General features: G+C 41.1%; 1 protein-coding gene across 1 annotated transcript in view; it reads right to left on the reverse strand.

Moving 5' to 3' along the window:
* Window positions 1-19,168, reverse strand: part of PDILT (protein disulfide isomerase like, testis expressed) — a 117,563-nt gene that overhangs the window by 12,002 nt on the left and 86,393 nt on the right. The window contains exon 9 of the mRNA XM_024560304.2: window positions 8,447-8,567. Coding sequence (XP_024416072.2) covers window positions 8,447-8,567 — 121 coding nt within the window. The remainder of the gene's footprint in view (window positions 1-8,446; window positions 8,568-19,168) is intronic.

The raw sequence follows: 19,168 nt of genomic DNA on the forward strand, positions 1-19,168 counted from the left end.
CCTAGAGGACATGGACTTAACTGATATATACAGAGCTTTTCATCCCAAAGAAGCAAAATACACATTCTTTTCAAGTGTACATGGAACTTTCTCAAAGGTAGACCACATGATAGGACACAAAGCAAGCCTCAACAAATTCAAGAAAATTCAAATCATATCAACCATTTTCTTTGACCACAAGGTCTGAAACTAGAAACCAACCCCAAAGGAAAAAACCCCAAACACTCAAAATCATGGAGACTGAATAGCACGCTATTAAACAATGAATGGGTCAAGAACGAGATTAGGGAAGAAATCAAAAACTTCTAGGAAACAAATGAAAACGAACTCACAACAACCCAAAACCTATGGGACACAGCAAAGGGAGTCCTGAGAGGGAAGTTCATAGCAATACAGGCCTACCTTAACAAGATAGAAACAGTTCAAACAAACAACCTAACCCTATACCTACAAGAACTGGAGGAACAACAACAAAGACAGCCCAGAGCAAGCAGAAGGAAGGAAATAACTAACATCAGAGCAGAGTTGAATGAAATAGAGACTAAAAGCACAATTCTAAGGATCAATGAATCCAGGAGCTGGTTCTTTGAAAAGATAAACAAAATCGACAAGCCTTTAAGTAGGCTCATCAAGAAGAAAAGAGAGAGGATCCAAATAAACAGAATTAGAAATGAAAGTGGAGAGATTACAACTGATACCACAGAAATACAAAGGATCGTAAGAAATTACTATGAAGACCTGTATGCTAAGAAATTGGAAAACCTAGATGAAATGGACACATTTCTAGAAAAATGTAATCTTCCAAAACTTAATGAAGAAGAAGCAAAAAACCTGAACAGACCAGTAACAGCAGAGGAAATTGAAGCAGTCATCAAAAAACTCCCAACACACAAAAGCCCTAGACAAGATGGTTTTACAGGAGAATTCTACAAAGCATTTAAGGAAGAGCTAACCCCTATCCTCCACAGACTTTTCGAAAAAATCCAAACTGATGGAAGACTCCCAAACTCCTTTTAAGAAGCCAGCATCATCCTAATCCCAAAACCAGATAAAGACACAACGAAGAAAGAAAACTTCAGGCCAATATCTCTGATGAACATAGACGCTAAAATTCTCAACAAAATATTGGCAAACCGCATCCAGCAATACATTAAAAAGATCATCCACCATGACCAAGTGGGATTCATCCCAAGGATGCAAGGATGGTACAATATTCGCAAATGAGTAAACATAATACATCACATCAACAACACCAAAGACAAAAATCACATGATCATATCAATAGGTTCAGAGAAAGCATTTGATAAGGTACAGCACCCATTTCTAATAAAAACACTCAGCAAAGTGGGAATAGAGGGATCATTCCTCAACATAATAAAGGCCATATATGAGAGACCTACAGCCAACATCATACTCAATGGACAAAACCTTAGAGCTTTCCCACTAAGATCATGAACAAGACAAGGATGCCCTCTCTCACCACTCCTATTCAACGTAGTATTGGAAGTCCTAGCCACAGCAATCAGACAAGAAAAAACAATAAAAGGCATCCAAATTGGAAAGGAGGAAATGAAACTGTCACTGTTTGCAGATGACATGGTAGTGTGCGTGGAAAATCCTATATACTCCACCAAAAAACTTCTCGACCTAATAAATGAATTTGGCAAAACAGCTGAATACAAAGTCAATACTCAGAAATCAAAGGCAGTCCTGTATACCAACAATGAAACTGCAGAAACAGAAATCAGGAAAATAATCCCATTTGATCTAGCAACCAGAAAAATAAAGTCCCTAGGAATAAACCTAATCAACGAGGTAAAAGACCTGTACTCAGAAAACTACACAACAGTGAAGAAAGAAATTAAGGAAGACACAAACAAATGGAAGCATGTACCATGCTCAAGGATTGGAAGAATTAACATCATCAAAATGGCCATACTACCCAAAGCAATTTATAGATTCAATGCAATGCCTATTAGAGTACCTGTGACACATTTCACAGATATAGAACAAACATTTCAGAAATTTATATGGAACTATAAAAGACCCCGAATAGCTGCAGCAATTTTGAGAAAGAAGAACAAAGCAGGAGGGATCACAATACCTGATATCAAAATGTATTACAAGGCCACTGTAATCAAAACAGCCTGGTACTGGCATAAAAACAGGCACATAGACCAATGGAACAGAACAGAGAGCCCAGTAATAAACTCAAGTCTTTACGGTCAATTAATATTTGACAAAGGAGGCAGGAGCATAAAATGGAGCAAAAACAGCCTCTTCAACAGATGGTGTTGGGAGATCTGGACAGCTACGTGGAAAAAAATGAAACTCGATCACCAACTTACGCCATACACGAAAATAAACTCAAGATGGATGAAAGACTTAAATATAAGTCGTAACACCATAAAAGTCCTTGCGGAAAACAGTGGCAGGAAAATCTCAGACATTCCATGCAGCAACATCCTCACAGACACATCCCCTAAAGCAAGGGACATAAAGGAAAGAATAAACAAATGGGACCTCATCAAAATAAAAAGCTTCTGCATGGCTAAAGAAAACAGCACCAAATTACAAAGAGAACCAACAGTATGGGAAAACATATTTGCCAATGATACCTCAGACAAGGGCCTGATCTCCAAAATATATAAAGAACTCACAGGACTCCACTCCAGGAAGACAAACAACCCAATTAAAAAATGGGCAAAGGACTTGAACAGACACTTCTCCAAGGAAGACATACAGAGGGCCCAGAGACATATGAAAAGATGCTCAGCATCACTAGCCATCAGAGAGATGCAAATTAAAACTACAGTAAGGTATCATCTCACGCCAGTCAGAATGGCCAACATAAACAAATCCATAAACAAATGTTGGAGAGGATGCGGAGAAAAGGGAACCCTAGTGCACTGTTGGTGGGAATGCAGACTGGTGAGGCCACTGTGGAAAACAGTATGGAATTTCCTCAGAAAACTAAAAATGGAACTGCCCTTTGACCCAGCAATTCCGCTGCTGGGATTATACCCTAAGGACCCTGAAACACCAATCCAAAAGAGCCTGTGCACCACAGTGTTCATAGCAGCACAATTTACAATAGCCATGTACTGGAAGCAACCTAGGTGCCCATCAGCAAACGAGTGGATCCAAAAACTATGGTATATTTACACAATGGAATTCTGTGCAGCAGAGAGAAAGAAGGAGCTTATACCCTTTGCAACAGCATGGATGAAACTGGAGAGCATTATGCTAAGTGAAATAAGCCAGGCGTTGAGGGACAAATACCATATGATCTCACCTTTAACTTGAACAAAATCAACAAAAGAAAAAAGCAAACAAAATACCACCGGAGACATTGAGGTGGGGAACTGTCTAGCAGTGGCCAGGGGGAGTGAGGTGGGGACAGTGGGAAGAGGGGATTGCAGGAACTATTATAAAGGACACATGGACAAAATCGGGGGTGATGGTGGGGGTAGGGGAGGGAGGTGGGTTCAGTCGGGGTGGGGGGAGGGAAGGGGAGAAAAGGGATACAACTGTAATTGAATAACAATAAAAAAAAAAAAAGAAATGTTTCTATCTTTTGAAGGTAGGCCGGTATTGCTATGAACTTCCCTTTCAGGACTGCCTTTGCTGTGTCCCATAGGTTTTGGGTTGTTGTGAGTTCATTTTCATTTGTTTCCAGAAAGTTTTTGATTTCTTCCCTAATCTCGTTCTTGACCCATTCATTGTTTAATAGCATGCTGTTCAGTCTCCATGATTTTGAGTGTTTTGTGTTTTTTCCTTTGGGGTTGGTTTCCACTTTCAGTCCCTTGTGGCCAGAGAAAATGCTTGATATGATTTGAATTTTCTTGAATTTGTTGAGGCTTGCTTTGTGTCCTATCATGTGGTCTGTCTTTGAAAAAGCTCCATGTACACTTGAAAAGAATGTGTATTTTGATTCTTTGGGATGAAAAGCTCTATATATATATCAGTTAAGTCCATTTCATCTAGGGTATTGTTAAGTGACACAATATCCTTGTTGATATTTTGTTTGGAAGACCTGTCCATTTTTGACAGTGGGGTGTTAAACTCCCCTACTATAATTGTGTTGCTGTCAATATCTTTCTTGAAGTCCTCCAAGATTTTCTTTATGTATTAGGGAGCTCCTATGTTGGGTGCATATATATTTACAATGTTTATGTCTTCTTGGTGGATTCTTCCTTTGAGTATTATGAAGTGACCTTCTGGTCTCTCTTTATGGCCCTTCTGTGGAAGTCTATTTTGTCTGATATGAGTATTGCTACCCCAGCTTTTTTCCCTATCCGTTTGCTTGGAAAAGTTGTTTCCAGCCCTTCACTTTCAGTCTGTGTAGGTCTTTTGTCCTGAGGTGGGTCTCTTGTAGGCAGCATATGTGTGGGTCATGTTTTCTTATCCATTCAGCTATTCTATGTCTTTTGATTGGAGCATTTAATCCATTTACATTTAAGGTTAGTATTGATAGGTCGTTATTCATTGCCATTTTTTCCTACCTGTGTTCCTCTGTCTTTCTCTTTTCCTTCCTTTCTTTAAAGCAGTCCCTTCAGCATGTCTTGCAGAGCTGGTTTGGTGGAAGTGTATTCTTTTAGACTTCTTTTGTCTGGGAAACTCTTTATATGGGTTTATATCTTGATTGAGAACCTTTCTGGGTAAAGTAGTCTTGGTTGCAGGCCTCTGGTTCTCATTACTTGGAATATTTTTTGCCATTCTCTTCTGGCTTGGAGCGTTTCCATTGAGAAGTCAGTTGCTAACCTTATTGGGGCTCCCTTGTGTGTTTCTTCCTGTTTCTCCCTTGCTGCCTTTAAGATCCTCTCTTTGTCTTGGAATTTTGCCATTTTAAGTATGAATTGTCTTGCAGTGGGCCTCTTTGGGTTCCTCTTGATTGGGACTCTCTGTGTTTCCTGGATTTGGGTGACTTTTTCTCTCATCAGATTAGGGCAATATTCCATCATTACTTTTTCAAACAGGTTTTGTATCCCTTGCTCTTCTTCTTCTCCTTCTGGTATTCCTATTATATGGATATTGTTACGTTTCATGTTGTCCTGCATTTCCCTTAATCCCTGTTAATTCTTTTGAGACTCTTTTCCTTTTCTTGTTCTTTCTGGGTGTTTTTTTTTTTACATTGTCCTCTAGCTCACTGATCCGATCCTCTGCTTCATCAAGTGTGCTTTGATTCCTTCTACTGTGTTTTTCAACTCAGGAATTTTATTCTTCATTTCCTTTTGATAGATTCTATTTCCTTTTTCATGTTGATATAGTTTGCGGTGAGTTCATTGTAGTTTCCCTGTAGTTTCTGGTATTTCTCTGTGAGCTCATTGAGCTTCCTGATAACCATTGCTTTGCACTCAGCATCTGATAGTTGAGTTTCCTGTTTTACAGTTAGCATTCTTTGTGAGGCTTCCTCCTTTGCTTTCATTTCGGGATTGTTTCTTTGTCTTCCCATTGTTTGTGAGACTCTTCTTGTTAGCCTCTGCTTCTTAAATTGATCTGTTCTGACTCCCTGGGTTTATGTTATGAACTTCTATGATAGAGTGCCAATGGGATTCAGTGGTGCTGTCTCCTTAATCTCCTGTGCTCACTGGTCTTGAGCTGTCGTTTATGGGTCTAACACGGTCTAACTTTCGTCTTTTCACGGTTTTATTGTCTCCAGGTTTTATTGTCTCACCTGTGGGAAAAAGAGAAAGAAGAGGAAAAAAGAAAAAAGAAGGAGAAGTGAAGGAGGGAAAAAGGGAATAGGAAAGGAAAGGAAGGAAGGAAGAAGGAATAAAAAAAACTGGAGGAAATATTAGAAGAAGGAATTTTAACAAAAATTAAAACAAAAGAATAAATAAAAGAAGGCAGGAAAAAGGAATAAAAAAGGTAATGGATGGAAGGAAGAAGGAATAAAAAAAGAAAGAAGAACAGAAAGGAAGAAGGAATTTAGGGGGAAAGGGGGGAAAATAAAAAGTCTTCTTCTGGCTTTAAACCAGTCAGGTTAGTTCTGCTGGTCTTCCTATCTCTGAAAAGGGAGGGGGTGGTTGGAGGGATTTGTTTCACTTTTCTCCCTTCCTGAGCCAGACTCTTCGCTGTTGTTCAGCCTCCAGTCCAGTTCCTCAGGGTCCTTCTGCTCCCTACTAGTCCTTTAATTCACCAGTTGTGCTGTCCTTGAGTTTTACCAATTAGGGGCAACTCACACCCCACCTTCTTGCTCTTTGCTGTCTTAGATGCTAGGGGCTCTTGGTGCTCCTACGGGGTAGTTCAGCCCCCTACTAGGTCAAGTCTCTCCGGGGAATGCAGTCTCCAGTAGCCCTGCAGCTCCCCTCTGCTGGGCATTCTGCCTTCCTCCTAGAGAGCCAGTAGGCCCTGCAGGGCTCTGTGTGCAGGATCTAGGTGGGAAACCGGTGGTTTTAGGTGTGGTGGCTCGAAGGCAGCTAGGCTGTTGATCGGGTTGAGCAGACATTGTGTGGCTTTGGGCCTGGGTTGTGTGGCTGATACGCCACTTTGAGCCTGTGCGCTGGGCAGCCAGCCACTGATCTGGGTACGCACCCACCCGAGGTTTCAGGTGTGGGTACCCAGCCGGGGTTTCAGGTGTGGGCGCCCAGAGTACTTATGGAGGTGCGTGCCAACCCAGGCGCTTTGTGTCTGTGTGCCCAGACAGGCGGGCTGCTTATCAGGGCGTGTGCCCACCCTTGGTTTCAGGTGTGGGCCCCAGGCCACTGATTGGGTTACGTGCTCACTGGGGCACTTTGGGTCTGACACCCAGGCAGCTGGACCACTTCTCAGGGCGTGTGCACACCCAGAGTTTCCATTGTGGGTGCCCAGTCTGCAGACCTGGGTGCACGCCACCAGGCTTCAGATGAGAGCTGGGGCTGCTTATCTCAGTTCACAGTCCAGGGGCTGAGGGGGGGAGGGGTGCCAGAGGTGGTGGCTGCTGCCTAGAGTTCTCTAACTAGCTGCTGAGTGCCTCTATTTTCTCTTCTTCTTTTTGAGAAATTCTTCCTATTCAAGCCCCCCTGGTCCAAACAAGCACCTGGCTGCTCACACAGCCCAGCCTGGCTCTCTCCAATGAATCCTGCAGACCCTGCAGCTTGGCTGGGGGCTTCAGGCGCCCTGGTCCCTGGGCTGGTCCCAGAGACCTTAGTGTCCTTAAGCACTCTTCTTACTGTCAGATCTTTCAATGTCCTCTATCTTTGGTCTCTGATATTCATATATGCTTAAATACCGTTGGCTGTTCGCTCTGTTCCTCAGATCAGCTAAGTGTTTTCAATGGTGCCGAGGGGAAGTGGACTCTGCCCCCACCTATCTTGCCGCCATCCCTTACTGGAGACTTGGCCCATAACCCAGGCATGTGCCCTGACTCATTTCCATGAGATTTTAAAAGACCTTCATGATAACCATCCATCCCTTGTTTCACCCCACAGGAAGTGACTGTGTCAGAGCTTGCTTGAACTTTTTCCCTTGCAACTTACTGTATAAACTTGGATAAGGTAATTAACCTCTCTGAGGCTAGGTTCCCTGATCTGTGTCTTGGGAATATCCACTGAACCTTCCTAAGGAGCTTGTTTTGAGGAGAAAATGACAAGTGTGTAAATAGCAAACTCATGCCTGGCTCATCATAAGTGCTCAGTAAATGGAAACTTCATCTGTTAAAGGAATGTATGAAGTACCTTTACTGTGTCACAGTAAAGACAGGAGAGAAGGTCCCAGCCTTGGATGTCACATTCAGGTCAGAAACAGTGGGGAAAGGGCAATAGTTTTAATATGACCACAGGAAATAATTATAACAAAAGGAATGGTAACAGCAATAATAGCTGTTACTTATAAGCTGTTGCTTATAATATGCTAGACATTTGCTAAGTTCTTTTCATGAGTTATCTGAGTCCCCAGATTGGCCATACCAACTCAAGTGGGTTAAATATAGACCATTCAGTCAGTTAATAAAATCAAAACCACTGCTGAATACTGCAGTTACCAGTGTAGGCACTAGAGTTAGGCTACCTAGGTTCCAACCTCAGTTCTTGCACTTACTAGGTACCTAAATTTGGAAAATTTCTTCACCTCCCTGGGTTTCTGTTTAGTCATCTGTAAAGTAGGAATAATAACAGCAACTACTTTCAGAAGTTTGCTATGAGAATTAAATAAAATCATGTATAGAATGGCTCAGCACAAAGCCTGGTGTACTGCAGCATTCAATCACTGTCAGCGATCAGCACTATTATTATTAAAAGCCACTAGCATTGTGTATGAGGAAGGTATTCCACACATCCCAAGAATTCAACTTGAGGGCACAGTTGCATTGTAGCTGATAGCATCTTGACCCAACCTCTATATGTCTGAAGACCATCCTGGCATTATGCTTAGATTTTGGAGATTTTGGTGCCCAAGAATTTAGGAGCAACACTTGAAAAGTAACATCAGGGCCATTGCCTCCTATGGCCTCTGTGGAGTTACTTACAGAACATCACAAAAACGTCTCTTTCCTTGTCAAAGACAATGAGGTTGAAGTTCTTCCCAACCAGCTGCTTAACTGGCCCCTGGTCCCAATATTTTGGGATCTCTTCACTGGATTGATGATTCTAAAATGAAAATTTGAGAGGTCTAATAGTCTCCAGAAAAGGGTTGGCAGGCCCATTTTTTGTACCACCCCCCACCCTCCTGCCCTGACTGGAAACAGTGGAACATTTGCTCTCGTTCTTAGGAAAGCTTTGGAGAAGAGTATGTGATTCTGAGGTCAGTTGTGAGCTTGAGTCAAACTCAATTGTCCAGGGCAAATGGGGAACAGAGGGCCAAAAAGGAGGCCAGGCTCCAAACTGGGATGGAGACTAGCATTTCAAATACACTATTCTTTTAATTCTTAGATGAAAGCTAGGTTCATATCTTTAATATCTTGAGAGTTTGTTCCCCCTATAAAAAATTAGCTGTCCTCAATTACACCTAGAATCAACACCAAGATAATTTACATGACCTATCTTTTCTGCTACCAAACACTTTGGTTTCTGCTAGCCTCTCCAAGCTCATTGCCCTTTTTCTTTGCTTTCTTCAGCCACACTGGTCTTCTATTTACCCAAAGGGTTAATCTTCCTCCCCCCTGAGGCCTTTGCTTATGATGTTCTCCTGCTTGGAAAGCCTCCCCCACTTATTATCCCTCTGCTCCCTTCTCTAACTAGTTAATTCACATTTATGCTTCATAATAACCTCAAGGGAAAAGTTCCCTGACTTTTCCCAAGACTAGCTTAGCTCATGCTATCACACATTCTAATAACACTTGGTACTGATCCTTTTATCCCTTATTCAACATTATCATTCATATTTCTTTTCCTGGTTATTTAATTAATGTGTCTCCACCACACTAGACAGAATGTCACAAGGGATATTTCTTCTCTCATCATTGAGTATCCACTGATGGGTATACAGTAGGACCTCAGTAAATAGTTTGTGAGTGAAAGTATGAAATAACAAACCCAGCTATTGCTTATCTTTGAAGGAAGTGGTGTAAATCTCAGAACATACATATTTCTCTATAACCATTGCTTTCTGAATATTCCTTGAATACACATCCTTCTCTTCATCCTCACTGCTACTACCCTAGTCCATATAAGCCTCCATCTCTCACCTAAATCACTGTGATAGCCCCATTGTGTTCTCTCACGTCTCCTCCTCTTCCTCTCCACACCTTTATTCTCCTATCAGCGGTGTTCCATTTTTGCCATGCAAGTCTGGCTTCCCGGTGCTATTGGGATATCAAATCCTCAATATGCTTACAAGTTCTTGCTATCCGGCTTTTGTCCAGCTCAACAGCCTCATCTCTCACAATGCCCTCACTCATCCCCACCTCAACCTCTGAAAGGGACTTGAAGATTCTTCCCAAAGGAACATAAATGGAATGGGGGTTGGGCATGGGGATGAGAAATAGAGAAAATGATGGAGAATTAAGAATTGGCAAGATCAGGTAGATATCATAGTTCATATGAAGGATGTCCGACTCTACACCAAAAGCATAAGATTACCTATTGGCCTTTGACAAGGAAACAGACACCTCCTGAGATGTAACTGGAGGAAGGATGGGTAGAGTTCTATGTAGGTTTGTAGATGTGATGATGGAAAATGAGGAGGCCCCTATCTAAAAACTTCTATTTTTTATGACATGAGTAGAGTGCTCATTTGATACTGAAAGTGGGAAGGGGATATAAGAGCTAAGCTCAGAGATTAAGAGAATGAACACACTAAGAAATTTATATTGAGATGTCAGAAAGTTTCTAAGAGACCATGGGAAGCTTGGTTTTGGACCCATGAAACCAGCCTGCCTCACAATGATGTTCTTTTTCTCTGGCATTGGCCTGGGAAGAATGGGAAAGTTAAATGGCTTCAACCAATGTTGTGGTTTTGCCTGGTAAATGCTACAGGGTGTAGAGAGGTACAAGGTGGAGGGGATAGAGAAGTTAAAAGAATCATCAACAGGGCAATGAGCCATGGAGTTCAGATTCACAAAGGAGGGCTCTAAAGAGATTGTGGAAGATTCCAAGATGGCTACAAAGTAGGTGGAATCTACAGCCACCTGCTCCCGGCCCCAAACCAGATTTTCAACTAAATTACAGAAAAATCAACCTAAGTAACCAACTGAAGGCTAGCTGAACTGAAATACAATAACCAAGAATTTACAGAAGAAGCCATAAAAAGACTGATAAGAAGAGAAGAGATGCAAAAATGGATAGCACCCTTATTCAGGTGTGGTGGTGGTTGAGAAGCCAGAGAGATATCACAGTTGCAAAGCCCCTCTCCTTAGGATTGTGGGGTCTCAATACCACACAGATATACCCAACTCAGAAATGGAGAAAAGAGCCCATGTAACATCTGATGGGGAAATCAGTGGGGATTCGGTCCTCCTGGGGGACCCAGAACCTACCTTCACAGGGATGAGCACTCCCATTGTTATAACACCAGCCTGGGGAGTGCACTGCCTGGTCCCCAACTGCTAGTAAGGCCACTCTACCATACTTGGGTCCTGCAGAGGGGTCTTCTGGCTACACCCAGAAGTGAATTTTGGGGCCCTTTTTCTGGGGATACTTTTGGCAGAGGCTCAGACAGTGACTAAATTATGTGGTTTGGGAAAGAAGGCCAGTCTCCCTCACTGTTAGGGCAAAGCTGGAGCCCCTCTCCAAACCTATTGAATCACTTGACTAGTACCATCTTGTTGAGTTCAGCAGTGCAAAAGGAACAGAGTGACACACAGAGATGGAACTTTTGGACTGTGTCTCCCAGGGAAGCTTTTGTCCAAAACCAGACAGGCAAGTGTAAGGTGGGTGTCTACATTGCAGGGGTACAAATCCAATCTTCCCTGTGAGTTCAGCATCTGCTAGCTTGGGAAGTGCCAACAACTCCCCTACAGGAACCTTCAGGAACAACCTACAAGGCCTTCAGGAACCACCCCCAGTGAGAGACTATTTGGATCAGCCCTAACAAGTCTCAGATACCCAACCCCAACAGGCTCAGTCGAGGAAAGGATGATGGCAATGGCTCAGAGCTGGGACATTCAAAGTGTGAGACCCTCAGAGATTATTGCCTGGGACTGGGATGAAATACTTAACCCACCTCAGTGGGATGGGCCAGCATCATCCCTAAATGGAAGACTCTTTTGATCTATCCCACTGAGCCTGGAGCTGCTAAGTTTGCTCCTTGCAGAGGGTACAATGTGGTGGAATACAACTGAACCTTCAGCAAGCCCCTCTAGGGGGAAATAGAGTTGGAAACTCTGGCATAGACTGAGTGGTTTTGCTTTAAAGCAGGGCCAACTTTCCCCAACTGAGTCCCTGTCTGCCTGTTTCCCCAGTATGGGAACCCACTAGTCATGTCCTCCCAATACCAGTTGCCCTGTGGAAAGGGCTACCTACCCTGCACTACCAAGCTCACAACCTGTGGAAAGGCCTGTGGACAGTGGCTACACTGGATTCATTCTACAGTCTTACTTCAGAAGATTCTGGAGGAATACCAGGCAACCTCGGGGAGGCAGACCTCAGAGAGCCTTGGTCCTTTTACAGTTCTGCCCTCAGCTCTAAGCTGGAGGAAGCCAACTTTTATACACAGATTTGCCCTTCCATGCACACTGAGGTCTAGTAGATGCAGTTACAAGCACTGAACAGTGTAGCAGTTCCAGACAGGGAGTCCAAAGCTAGTTATACACAATGTCTGACACCAACCTGTGCTTGAACCCCACTCAAGTGGACTCAGAACCAACACAACCAGTGGTTGGCTTCAGAAAGAAACAGAGCTCAACCCAACTAGCCACACAAGTGGCACCCCCAAAGAGGGATTTGAGCAGCTACCAGACACAAATGGAAACGGCACTGACTCAGGGGACAGCCCTTACACAATTACTTATACACAGAGATGAGAAGGTGTATCCTTATAGTCACCCAGCCTGAAGGATTAAATTCACCACAAAAGGGCCAATAGCATTTAAGACTCAACTGTAACAGGAAGGTACACATAACCTACAAGAAATATTCCTAGACCACAGAGCTCAGATTATCTGAAAGATTGTGCTGCTGAGCCAAACAAAATACCTTCATGATAAAGCCATCAAAACAAGTTTGGGAGTCATAGAAGATTTACCTAATAAACAGAAACAAAATGAGGAGACAAAGAAATAGTCCCCAAATGAAAGAACAAGAGAAAGCCCCAGAAAAAGAATGAAATGAAATGGAAGCAATGAAAGTACCAGATGAAGAGTTTTTAAAAAGTACTTATAAAGATGATTAAGAACCTTAGAGTAAGAATGGATGATCTCAGTGAGAACTTAAACAAAGAGCTGGTAAGCATTAAAAAGACATAGAAACCATAATAAAGAACCAGTCAGAAATGAAGAATACATCTGAAATGAGAATACAATAGAAGGAATGAACAGAAGGTTAGATGAGGCACATGACCAAATCAGCTATTTAGAGGACAAGATAACAGTAAGAACCCAAATAGAATAAAAAAAAAAAACCCAAAGGATTTAAAAATGAGGAAAGTTTAAGGGACCACTGGGAAAACATCAGGTACTACATCATCTGCATCACAGTGGTACCAGAAACAAAAGAGAGTGAGCAAGGGATAGAGACCAGTTTGAAGAAATAATGGCTGGAAAAAATGCCTAACCTGGTGAAGGAAAAACTCACAGAAGTTCAGGAAGCACTGAGAGTCCCAAATAATATAAATCTAAAGAGATCCACATCAAGACACATCATAATAAAAAAGGCAAAGGTTAAAGACAAAGAGAAAATCTTAAAGGCAGTAAGAAGAGAGACAGTTACCTACAAGGGAGTTTCAATATGGCTGTCCTCTGATTACTCAACAGAAACACTTCAGGCAAAAAGAGATTGGCATGAAGTATTTAAAATGATAAAAAAGCAAAGCCTTGTGTTAGGAACCATCCTGCCTGGTTTCCGGAGCTGTAACCTCGCCAACAGGTGAAAAGGCCCCTTGGTTCTGGGATCTTGGGACCATAAGCCACTAAAGGGACAAAACTTACCCTCCTGGCAGGGGAGCAGCCTCTGCCCCCTTTACTTCATCCTGCTCAGCCCCTGGAGGATGGCTGGAGTCAATTATGGATAAGATTCCTCAAGGAAAGAACAACATAAGACAGGCACAGTGGCTAAGGGTCCATCAGAGAAGGACTTAGGGGATTGTGGAAGAGGAACAAAAGACACTCACCCCTCAGCTTTGCCATAGCCTGAGTCCTCATTCTATCTGTAAAAAGTCTCCTAATCTCTTGGCTGCCTTGCTTCCCCCACCTGAATCAATCCTGAAACAATGCCAAAGGTGGGTGCAGCACTGTGCTGGAACTAGCAGTTCCTGAAATGGGGGCTATCAGGCCTAAGAAAGAATGCATTCAATTCTGTGAAAGCTGCTTTGCTAAGAATGTCCTAAAAAATGTTAAGGGTCCAAGTACAAAGTAAGTTTGCTTACCAAGGTATTTATTTTTTTAATTTACAGGTATAAATTGGCTGTTTTGTTAAAAGTAATTGATATAAGCAAAGTGCTAAAATGGCAACAGGTTAGCATTCAGACGAGTATATAAGGGTCACGTTAACTTTATCAGAAATGGATACACATTCCTACATGCTTTTTAAATTGTTTTATTGTTGTTCAAATACACTTGTATGCATTTACCCCCCACCATGCCACCCCACCCAATCCATCCCCACTTCCTACCCCCACTCCCATCCCCCTTAGTTTTGTCCATGCATCCTTTATAGTTGTTCCTGAAAATGCTTACCCCCTTCCCTTTCATTATCCCCTCCCACCTCGCCTTTGGTTACTGTCAGATTGTTCTTAATTTCAATATCTTTGGTTATATTTTGCTTGCTTCTTTGTTTTGCTCACTAGTTCCACTTATAGGTGGGGTCATATGGTATTTGTCCCTCACAGCCTGGCTTATTTCACTTAGCATAATGCTCTCCAGTTCCATCCACACTGTCACAAAAGATAGGAGCTCCTTCTTTCTTTCTACTGCATAGAATTCCATTGTGTAAATTTACCATAGTTTTTTTGATCTAATCATTTACTGATGGGCACTTAGATTGCTTCCAGCACTTGGTTATTATAAATTGTGCTGCTATGACCATTGGGGAGCTAAGGTTGTGTTGTATTGGTGTTTCAGGGTTCTTAGGATAAAATCCAAGCCTTGGAATTGCCGGGTCAGAAGACAGTTCCATTTTTAGTTTTCTGAGGATATTCCATACTGTTTTCCACAGTGGCTGCACCAGTCTGCATTCCCACCAAGAGTGCACTGTGGTTCCCTTTTCTCCACATCCTCTCCAACAATTGTTGTTTGTTGATTTGTTTATGATGGCCATTCTCACCATTGTAAAGTGGTATCTCATTGTGGTTTGAATTTGCATCTCTCTGATGGCTAGCGAGGCAGAGCATCTTTTCATATGTCTCTGGGCCCTCTATATGTCCTCCTTGAGAAAGTGCCTGTTCAAGTCTTTTGCACATTTTTTTATTGGGTTGTTTGTCTTCCTGCAGGAGTCGTGTGAGTTCTTTATATATTTTGAAGATCAAACTTTTGTCTGAGGTACCACTGACAAATATGTTTTTCCATATAGTTGGTTCTCTTTTCATTTTAATGATGTTTTCTTTAGTCATGCAGATTTTTAATTGATGAGGTCACATTTGATCATTCTTTATTTTATGTTCCTTGCTCTAGGTGACATATCACTGAAAATATTGCTCCATGGAATGTCTGAGATTTTCCTGATGATGTTTTCCTCTAGAGTTTTTATGGGATCACAGCTTATATTTAAGTCTTTTATCCACCTTGAATTTATTTTTGTGTATGGTGTTAGTTCGTGGTCAACTTTCATTTTTTTGCATGTAGCTGTCCAGCTCTTCCAACACCATTTGTTGAAGAGACTATTTTTACTTCATTTTATGCTTCTCCCCCTTTCTCAAATACTAATTGACCAAAGAGAGTTGGGTTTATTTCTGTACTATCTATTCTGTTCCATTGGTCTATATGTCTGTTCCTATGCCAGTACCAGGCTATTTTGATTACAGTGACCTTGTAATTCAGTTTGATATCAGGTATGTGATCACTCCTACTTTGTTATTCTTTCTCAAAATTTCTGCAGCTATTTGGGGGTGTTTATGGTTCCATATAAATTTTTTCTATATCTATGTAATATGTCATTGGTACTATAATAGGGATTGCCTTGAGTATATAAATTGCTTTGGGTGGTATGGGCATTTTGAGGATGTTAATTCTTCCAATCCATGAAGATGGTATATGCTTTCATGTGTTCTTTAATTTCTTTCTTCGGTGTTGTGTAGTTTTCTCAGTAAATGTCTTTTACTTCCTTGGTTAGGTTTATTCCCAGGTACTTTATTTTTCTTCTTGCTAAATCAAATGGGATTTTTAGCTGATTTCTGCTTCTGATATTTTATTGTTGGTGTACAAAAATACCTTTGATTTGTGAATATTGACTTTGTATCCTGCTATTTTGCCAAATTTACTTATTCGATCAAGTAGTTTTTTGATGGAGTCTACTGGGTTTTCTGTGTATACTACCATGTCATCTGCAAACAATGACAGTGTTACTTCCTCCTTTCCAATTTGAATTCCTTTATTTCATTTTCTTATCTGATTGCTGTGGCTAGGAATTCTAATACCGTTTTGAATAGGAGTGATGAAAGCAGATATCCTTGTTTTGTACCTGATCTTGTTGGAAAAGCTTTAAGTGTTTGCCCATTGAGTATGTTGTTGACTGTAGGTCTCTCGTATGGCCTTCATTATGTTAAGGAATGTTCCCTCTATTCCCACTTTGCTGAGTGTTTGTATCATAAATGGGTGCTGTACCTTATCAAATGCTTTTCTGCATCTATTGATATGATCATGTGATTTTCGTCTTCCCTTTTATGTGATGTGCTACATTTAGCAATTTGCGAATATTGTACCATCCTTGCATCCCTGGGATTAACCCACTTGATCATGGTGTATGATCTTCTTAACGTATTACTGGATGCAGTTTGCAATCATCTTATTCAGGATTTTAACATCTATATTCATCAGTGATACTGGCCGGTAGTTTTCTTCTTTGTTATGTCTTTATCTGGTTTTGGAATTAGAATGAGGATGGCTTCAGAAAAAGAGTCGGGGAGTCTTCCATCTTCTTGGACTTTTTGGAAGAGTCTGTGAAGGATATGGGGTTAGCTCTTCCTTAGGTGCTTTATTAGGTGCTTTAAAAATTCTCCTGTGAAACTGTCTGGTCCAGGGATTTGGTGTGTCAGGAGCTTTTTGATTACTGCTTAATTTCATCAGCTCTTATTGTTCTGCTCAGGCTTTGTGTTTCTTCTTCATTGAGTTTTGGAAGATTATATTTTTCTAGAAATTTGTCCATTTCACCTAGGTTTTCAAATTTCTTGGCATATAGGTTTTCATAGTAATTCCCTACAATCCTTTGTATTTCTATGGTATCAGTTGTAATCTCTCCTCTTTCATTTCTGATTGTGTTTATTTTGGTCCCCTCTCTGTTTTTTCTTGATGGGTTTGCTTAAAGATCTTTTGATTTTGTTTATCTTTTTCAAATAACCAGCTCCTGGATTTATTGATCCTTGGAACTGTTCTTATAGCCTTTATGTCATTTAATTCTGCTCTGATCTTGGCTATTCTCTTCCTTCTACTTCCTCTGGACTGTCTTTCTTGTTGTTCCTCAACTTCTTGTAGGTATAGGGTTAGGTTGTTTATTTGAAATGTTTCTATCTTTTTTAGGTAGGCCTGTATCACTATGAATTTTGTCTCAGGACTGCCTTCACTGTGTCCCATAAATTTTGGATTGTTGTCACTTCATTTTCATTTGTTTCCAGAAACTTTTTGATTTCTTCCTTAATCTCATTCTTCACCCATTCATTGTTTAATAGCATGCTATTCCATCTCCATGTTTTTGGGTGTTTTGGGGTTTCTTTCTCAAGATTTGTTTCTAGTTTCAGTCCCTTGTATTCAGAGAGACTGCTTGATATGATTTCAATTTTCTTGAAATTGTTAAGGCTTGTTTTGTGTCCTATCATGTGGTCCATCTTTGAAAATGTTCAATGTGCATTTGAAAAGAATGTGTATTTTGTTTATTTGGGATAAAAGGGTCTCTCTCTCTCTCTCTCTCTCTCTCTCTCTCTCTCTATATATATATATATATATATATATATATAACTGACATTATATATATATAATGTCAGTTAAATCCAGTTGATCCAGGACATTGTTCAATGTCACAATATCTTTGTTGATATTTTGTTTGGAAGATCTATCCATTTTCAACAGTGGGGTGTAATAATCCCCTACTATAATTGTGTTGCTGTCAATATCTTTGTTGAAGTCAACTCAAATTTTCTTCATGTATGTGGGTGCTCCTATGTTGGGTGCATATATATGTACAAAGTTTATGTCTTGATGGATTCTTCACTTGAATATTATGAAGTGACTTTCTGGGTCTCTTTTTATGGTCCTTTTTTTGAGAGCTTGTTTGGAGGTTCTAGCAGGGGAGCGCAGCTAGTTGTAAACCCTTGACTGAAGGCCGGTCCTCTCCTCCAGTTGGGAAGGTCATCCTCCTTGACCGAGCATGCAGCCTCTGGAGGGACACACACAGGTCAGCGAGGGAGGAAGGGGTCACCCGCCCAGCCAGCCAGACCAGCCAAATCAACCCTGGCCATCAATGGGGTGACAGATGTCGCAGCCAGATCGCCCTCTTTTTTTGAAGTCTGTTTTGTCTGATATGAGTGTTGCTACCCAGGCTTTTTTTTTTCCTGTCCATTTGCTTGAAATATTTGTTTCCACCCCTTCACTTTCAGTCTGTGTAGTACTTTGTTCTCACGTGGGTCTCTTGTAGGTAGCATATGTGTGGGTCATGATTTCTTATCCATTCAGCTATTCTATGTTTTTTGATTGGAGCATTTAAGCCATTTATATTTAAGGGCATTATTCATAGGTACTTGTTCTTTGCCCTTTTTTCTTTGGGATGAAAGGCTCTCTCTATATATATATCAGGTAAGTCTATTTGATCTAGGACATTGTTCAGTGTTGCAATATCTGTTGATATTTTGTTTGGAAGATCTCTCCATTTTTGACAGTCTTGTTTTAAAATCCCCTACCTTAATTGTGTTGCTGTCAATATCTTTCTTGAAGTCCTCCAAGATTTTCTTTATGTATTTGGGTCCTGGTATGTTATGTTCCTCTCTCTCAGATTTTTCTTTTCTTAAAGCAGCACCTTTAGCATCTCTTGCAGAGCTGGTTTGGTGGATGTGTATTTTTTTAGACTTCTTTTGTCTGGGAAACTCTTTATTTGGCCTTCTATCTTGATTGAGAGCCTTACTCGGTAGAGTAGCTTTGGTTTCAGGCCTTTGCTTTTCAATTACTTAGAATATTCCTTGGTAGTCCCTCCTGGCTTGGAGCATTTCCATTTAGAAGTCAGTTGCTAGACTTATCATGGCTCCATTGTATGTTACTTCCTTTTTCTCCCTTGCTGTCTTTAAGATTCTCTCTTTGCCTTAGACTTTTGTCATATCAATTATGATGTGTCTTGAAGTAGGCATCTTTGGGTTCCTCTTGATTGGGACTCTTTGTGTTTCCTGGATTTTTGTGACTTTTTCTATCAACAAATTAAGGAAGTTTTCCATGATTACTTTTTCAAACAGGTTTTCTATC

The sequence above is a fragment of the Desmodus rotundus genome, chromosome 1 (genome assembly GCF_022682495.2).
Source record: "Desmodus rotundus isolate HL8 chromosome 1, HLdesRot8A.1, whole genome shotgun sequence".
NCBI lineage: Eukaryota > Metazoa > Chordata > Mammalia > Chiroptera > Phyllostomidae > Desmodus > Desmodus rotundus.